Source organism: Tigriopus californicus, chromosome 12 (genome assembly GCF_007210705.1).
Source record: "Tigriopus californicus strain San Diego chromosome 12, Tcal_SD_v2.1, whole genome shotgun sequence".
Lineage (NCBI taxonomy): Eukaryota > Metazoa > Arthropoda > Copepoda > Harpacticoida > Harpacticidae > Tigriopus > Tigriopus californicus.
This window is the reverse complement of record NC_081451.1, coordinates 15,820,818-15,828,282: the sequence shown is the minus strand read 5'-3', so window position 1 is coordinate 15,828,282 and position 7,465 is coordinate 15,820,818. Positions and strand designations below refer to the sequence as shown.

General features: G+C 39.6%; 1 protein-coding gene across 1 annotated transcript in view; it reads left to right on the top strand.

The window, feature by feature from the left end:
• Positions 1 to 3,897, top strand: part of LOC131891514 (uncharacterized) — an 8,273-nt gene extending 4,376 nt beyond the window's left edge. The window contains exon 3 of the mRNA XM_059241123.1: positions 3,504 to 3,897. Within this exon, the coding sequence (XP_059097106.1) occupies positions 3,504 to 3,735 (232 nt within the window). The 3' untranslated portion in view covers positions 3,736 to 3,897. The remainder of the gene's footprint in view (positions 1 to 3,503) is intronic.
• The last annotated feature ends 3,568 nt before the right edge of the window (positions 3,898 to 7,465 follow it).

Below are 7,465 nucleotides of genomic sequence, written 5' to 3'. Positions count from 1 at the left end.
AATTGACCAAGTGGTGTAAGGACAACATTGATCCCAAGGTTGATTTTGCGCGTCAGGTCAAAAGCCTTTTAGATAGTATAGTGGTTAAAGGCAATGAGGATGCTATTCAAATCGAAATGGAAAAGCGCAAATTGGAACTAGAAACGGAGTTCAAGCGTAAGACAAGATCTCTGGAGAAAGAAAGGCAACGATTACGAGATGTCGCCAAGTCCCTTACTAAGCGGTCCGAAGGACTAGAACTAGAGCTTCAGCTTGAACGCCAAAGAAACACAAGGCAACAACAACAACAACACTATCTGAATAAAAGGCAAGAAAATGTACGATTGGGTTATCAAGATCCGCTAACGCAAGGTCAGGTTGGAAGGGTAGAGCCGGCTAAGTCATCCGAACTTCGGATCGAGGACATTCTGGAAAAGGTCTTGCAAGTCCAAATGCAGTCGTCATTGCCCAAGCGAAATCTTGATGTCTTCCGGGGCAATCTACTCAAGTACCAGTTATTCATACGATCTTTCGAGTCTCAGATTGAAAGCAAAATAGCCGACGAAGGAGAAGGCTTGGATATTTATTGCAATTCACCCAAGGTGAGCCCCATGACTTGATCCGGCCTTGCATCCACATGAATGCAGCCGAAGGCTATCGGGAGGCGAGGTGGTTGTTGAGAAAAGAATACGGAAATACCTTCAAAATAACTTCAGCATATCGTGCTCAACTTGAAGATTGGCCAGCTATGAGAGAGGAGCCCGAGAAAATGAAGCAGTTTGCGGCCTTTTTGCAGAGATGCAAGACGGCAATGAAAGATTTGGGAACTGTTAGCTCTTTGGGTAGTCCAGATACCTTACTTCAACTCATGGGCAAGCTACCAAATACATGTCAGTCAATGTGGCGTCGGAGGGTCAGAGCGGTGGAGTGCGAGGAACGACGAGAGGCGAATTATGACGACTTTGTCGCTTTGGTCCAACAATTATCAGGGGAATGGAATCATCCTGTCATTGGTTTGAAAAGGAAGACGCAAGAGGCCCGAGGAGATCGAGCTCGTGAGGAAGAAGTGAGACGGAACATTACTCTGGCCACCTCAGTTGCATCTTGTGACGAACGATGGAGATCAAACGCTAGTATTTTTTGCGAGATCAATCATGACATGGCAGAGTGCGAAGAGGCCATGAACATCCCACTTGAGGAACGGAGAGATAAATTAAGGGGGAAATGCTTTGCTTGCCTGTAGACCGGACATTGGTCGAGAAACTGTCGGCAAAGGAAGACATGTGTTAAATGTGGGAAGGGCCATCCAACAATATTACATTGGGGCGAAGATGATAATAGATCGCTTGGAACTCGTGGTGTGGACAAATCGGAGGATGCGTTGCAATCACCAACTCACGTTAATGTCAGAGCCAGTTCTAGGGGAGTGCAGGGTTTTGGAGACGACCGAGTGTATGACCCTGCAATTGCTGTGGCATTAGTACCCGTTCGAATACGTTTGGCTGGAGGTGATGGATTTGTAACAACATACGCTGCCCAGGATCCATATAGCACCGACACTTTTGTCAAAGACGACATTGCAAAAGCTTTGGGAGCAATTGGCCAATCGGTGCAAATCTCTCCAACGACTATGGAAAAACGCAACAGTCCATTACAGACCTTTACCTCATTAGCTTTTGCATGGGGAGGTAGGCTTTTTACCTAACAAGGAGAGCAGTTTGCTCTAGGCCAGAAATTGACATCCGCTTTGAGAATTGAGGACATTGATGAAGAGTACCGTTAGAAATAAAAGGTTACATTAAAGCAGTTTTATTCTGCTGGAATAAGTTGTGCTTCTAATGTAATAGAATCACAAGAACTTCAATAACCTCATGGGCTGATGAGACATTGTAATGGAGGTTCTCTCTCAAGTATGATTAGGAAATGAGTTAGTTACCATTTTACAAAGAAAACAAATCTACTGAACACTGTGGTATGGAAGCTACTCCTTCTTAGTCTGAGCCTGTTAGTTGCAATATTCTCATCTATGGAGTACAGAAGTAGTGGAGAGGAAAGCTCTCCGGAATCTCCCTAGAAGACGTTTCAGCATTGCGTTACACCTTAATTGAGTACTTTAACATGAAGAAGGAATTCATGGAGCACTCTCTCATCTCGAGAAAACCTTGCTAGAAGACGTTCAATCTTTGGCCAAGCTTTCCACTCCATTACTGACGTACTCAATGTCTCATCCAGGATACTAGCTCCAAACAACCCTCACACACACCAAGCACGTGGCAAGATAGACGTCAAATTTGAGCAAAAAGTATTGTTTGAATCTGGCAATCAGTGCAATGGAAATACACCAGCCTAACCTTATCTCTTGAAAATGTAAGTCATTTTTATTCTAGAATCGTGCTTCTTATGACCGCACTCTTCCTTTTATAGCGCATCACATCAGGCTGCTACTAGTACACTTCTAGCTCCTTTCCCCTACGCCTCCCAAAGCATATCGTCCTATAAGAATAATAAAAAGTTGGAACAGACATTGTTACTGATGTCGATGATGAATGTCTATGAATAGAATAATAAAAAGTTGGAACAGACATTGTTACTGATGTCGATGATGAATGTCTATGAATGGAAGAAAAATATTCATGTTACTTAACTTTATGTATGATGTCTAATCCACCAACGGATTGAAGTTGGCAGACCGGGCTTGCCCTTGCACATAGGGGTTGAAAAGTAATTTTGGTCAAAAACTTGTCCAAGTCTGACTTTTATCCTATTGAATGATCAAAGTCTTCATGATTCTAAAGAATATTTGATGGAAGTTAATGAAATGGTGAAGGGGTTCGAGAAAGAAAAAAGAAAGACATCATTTTCTAACTAGCCTGGATTCTCGAGGGCTTGAGGGAGCTCGCAAAAGGAAATGAACCCCTAAAACTTAGGTTGGAACAAAGCTCATGGGTGTTTTGAAAACGTACAGCATCGATTACCTTTCGTACCCTCTCTGAATACTGTGCAGTCCCAACCTTTCTTGTCTCTCCTTATACGCCACCTCTCTCATTCCATCAATGTTCTTAGTGAAGCACATTTGGACTTGCTTGACCCTTTGCAAACTTGCTGAGCTCATTGAAGCCCAAATGTTCGAGGCATATTCAAAATATGGCTGAACAATCGACTTGTACAGAGTTAGCATCGCGATGCTAGACCTGTATTTTATCGTCTGATTCAAATGAAAACGCTACTGCGCCTTATCTATATTTAAAATGTCTTGAACCTTTAAAGAGCAACATTTGCTTAACTCAAACATCTGATTTATAGCACATGAAATTTTCCAAATGGCTCAAATTACTCTTTTACATTTTGTTTTCTGTACTTTAAAACACATCGTCAAGCATTTGATTTTGTGGAAAGCCTTCCTCCGAATGCCTTGTTCAATTGTAATTTGACCATAGATCACCATCGCATTGCAGCACCGAGTCCAATAACTCATAGTTTGAAAAGTCAATTTATTATGATAACAAAAACTAATGATTTTTCAGAACGTGGTCGATCGCTCCCCATCGGTTTCCTTACCAAGTTTCAAATGGTTGTTTGTCTGTTGTGAAGAGGCTAACTCGCCTTTTTTATCTGGGAGGCTTGGCTGCCAATGGAACCGCAATGAAGGCAGTCCATGAGTATGTCCACAATGGAGCATGGATTCGAAGGCATGATATGAAAGAACCTATGCTTGATTTTGGGGTTCTAAGTTATAATAACTTCTTTGGAGCTTAAATCTCCTATGGGAATTACCTTGAAAGTAGGCAACCTTTTTCGCAAATCTTGGAGAAAGAAGACGACTGACATGTCATATATAGTGATAATTCCCCCCATCCACCCCAATACCCATGTTTTTGCACTATCTTTAGCAAATGCCAATAAACATGAGAGCTCGGATTTAGAGTCCAATCAAATGGGTAAGAATTGTTTTATTGGGTTTAGTTTCGGATTAGGTTAATCATCCAAAGAGGCAAATCGCAACACTTTTCACGCAAAAAAAAAGTTTTATGATAGTTGCCACTCACTGACAGAATGAATTTTTAATTGATGGAAAATTGGTGAAATTCATGGAAAAGGCACTAGTATCCTCATAAAGTTCAAGAAATGGTTTCCCCAATTTCCCCTTCTCTTCATGGACGAAAATAAAGCGTATCGGTGTTCTGGTTCATTTTGCCAAATATGAGGTTACGCGATCTGTTTTGTTTGATTCTGATTCGATTTAGGATGCTCTCAGGAGCATATCCTGGGATATCGGCCATTTTTTGAATTCATTGGGCAAGGCAAGAAGAGTCCGGACTTTTTGTTACATTTTTGTTCAGCCACCAAGTGTTTGTCCCTTAAGTTATGAAACCTTGAATTAGAATTGTGTGAACTTTAAGGCTTTGTTGATTCTGGCTGTAGCAAAGCGATTTGGGTCACTTGCTAAATAAATATGTTTTGATCAAGAAAACTTCACAAGTAACTTGTAATGGGAAGGTACATAATTAGTTTAGACTGAGATATAAGGCCAAGAATCCGACATAAGTTATTCCCATGGGGTTACTTAAAGATGGTTAGAGAACTGTTCTGCCAATTAGTCCCCCAAGCTAAACAATGTATGTGGAAGGATATATTCAACTTATGGAGTGAATCAACATATCAATTGAAGACCATCCAGAACCTTTCATCATTTAACAGAAAATTGTTATGGCATTAATGACCTAATTTCGAACTTCCGTTGGATGGCCTTCTAGATATTATGGCGGACGCAAGGCCTGCTCTGTCAATGAGTCGAGAGATGGCAGTTGACTAGTTTGTTCCATTGAGATCCTAGCTATTTATACATATCGCAGATGAGCTATAACGTGAGCGAGCATACGCTCGCCACACCACTTCCCCAAGAGGGGGAAGACCCAAGAGGAATGAATGACCCAATGGCTGTGTATGAAAACAAGAGCTGGACGGCCACCAGAGCGAATCACGTTGTGGACGTGTGCTCTATGTTTGGTATGGACTGATACCAATTGTTTTTGAGTAAAACTTCAATTACATTTACTTGATATGGTCAGACCTATTTGGTTATCATTTCATTTTAAAAATAAAGCCTGTGAACAACAATGAGAAAGGTCAATTAAGTTAGGAGGAAGTGAAAGTGAAGCCAGATCGAGATCTTTGCGATAGATTTGCTAAAAGTTACTATAAGTAAAAGATTAAAATATGTTGTGATTCGAAATTTAGACTTGTCATTTACACTGGCTGACCAATAATTAACTACATTTGAAAAGACTCTGACTTCAAATGCAGATAATTGTAATATCTTTTTTTTGGTAAAATAATCAAGATTAAATCAGAGGTCTAAAAGTAAACTCAAATGCTGTTGCAAGAAAAAATGGCCGTCAAGATCACACTTCATAAAAGCTTTTCTGAGTTGTTCAGCGGCCTTCACCACTTCAGAAAGATTTTTTTGGTATGTTCCACGAGACCCTCACTTCTCTTGTGAAATGCAATTATATTGATAAGTAAATGAATAATTCCCAAGATATTACTCCCTTGTAAAACATTGCCATGAATGATAAACAACTTTGATTAGGCTCAAACACTAACGTTCTCCTACTTGATGCAAGAATCAGGGCAAATAAATTATCAATGAAACTAGTCCTATAACTTCAGAGTGAATAAATATTTTCGAAATATGAGCTCAAAGGACATATCTTTGACTTTCTTCTACCAAGTTTCATTGTTAGTCATTTAAAAAAAATCCGTCTACAACCTTCTTTATGCCGTTGAATTTGAAATCATTTGCCTACCCCTTCGATTATTTTCAAGTTCTTAATTTCGGATCATTGAGGCCCTGTGTCTTGGCGGGCAGACCTCGCGGAGAGGCCTAGAGCGAAATGGAGGACATCTTAACTCTACAATAATATGGACCATTTCATGTTTATTGTTTTTGTTTATTGTTGGTGCAAATTGACCAGGAGGTCAACATTGACGATGTGCTCTTTGGCCGTCCTTGTCCAGTGCCTATGGCGCCTGTGTTCGGCTTCAGTAAGCTTACAACCTTCATGAAATATTTTTGGAGCCCAGACACCACAGCTCAAGTTAGGGCAATTGTGATGATGATTATGAAATAAGTTCGTGAAACAATTCGTAAATAAAAGGTGACAATAAAAACAAGCCCACGGTCAAGATAAAAAATGGGAGAAGATAGGAGGCCAGAAGGGTGATGTTTCCACTTTGATTTGCAAAAAAGTAAAAAGCAAAAACCAAACACACCCACAAGTACACACATCTGAGAGAGAGAAAGCAACCTTGGCTCATTAAAATTAAGGAATGTACTACAAATCGTTCCCCATCTCACCCATCAAATGGTACATTCATAACTCTAAAACTGATTGAATGAGGAAAAAGGTGGAAGGAAAACATCCCAAAAGAAAGCGCTTATTACAATTCAAACTTGTCCCAGAAGCCTTGTCGTTGCAATGTTTAATTTGCTTCCCTCTAATATCCGTAAGGAATACGTAGGCCTTGTTGATCCGGTAGCATCTTTCAAGTCAGACTTGGACAAATTTTTAGATAGCATTCCAGATCAACCCTACATTCAAGGATTAGCTCGGTCTGCCAACTCAAATTCGTTGGTAGACCAAATATCATATAAAAATTGAAAGGTAATAAATAGACGAATTATAATCTTTCATTTTAATAGTACTGGGGATTACATTCCCTGTAGCGGTTAGAAAAGCCCGTGAAAAACCAAACCAAAAAAAAAAAAAAAAAAAATCCAGGCAAGCTGCTCCTCTGCATTTCGAGATTGTAATACCCAGAACGCTCATCAAACTGGGCTGGATCCAGAGTACACGGAAGAGTGAGTTGTAACACGCAATATAAGCGCTTCTGTTCTTTGTTTGACTACTGATGGCTGTATTTTGATCAGCCTTTATGATTGCCCTATGATCAAATTTCGGCCTCTATGATTGCATTACATTTAGAAAGTGTTTATTACAAACTAACCTCAGATTTGCTTGTTTGATACATGATTGTTTATTACGTCTATGGTGATCAAATATATCACAACGTTTGTTAAAACTAGACTCATGCCATCTTTTTTGCCATGCATAAGAAGCCAGTTTGTTATTGTTGAATATTGGCTGGGTCTAAACTTGACCAATTGCAACGTCAAATCACCTGGATTATCATGTATGTGTTTTGTCTTTATTGAGTAATTTGTTAATGTGATGATTCCAGAACATCTTGAAACTTTCGTTCCGGTTTTTTCAAACGGATTTGCTGGGATGTTACTCATGGATTGCTTAAAAATAGTACTATCTCATTTTGCCTTATGAGAATGTTTAATTGAATAATGCATGAATTCAAATTTGAAGAAATTTGTCATACTTGGTAGAAGAAAATTCATGTTCTTCATATTTTGAAATCAAATGAGCTTTTATTTGTTTATTTCAACATATTTACGAAGTACCATCCGTGTGAT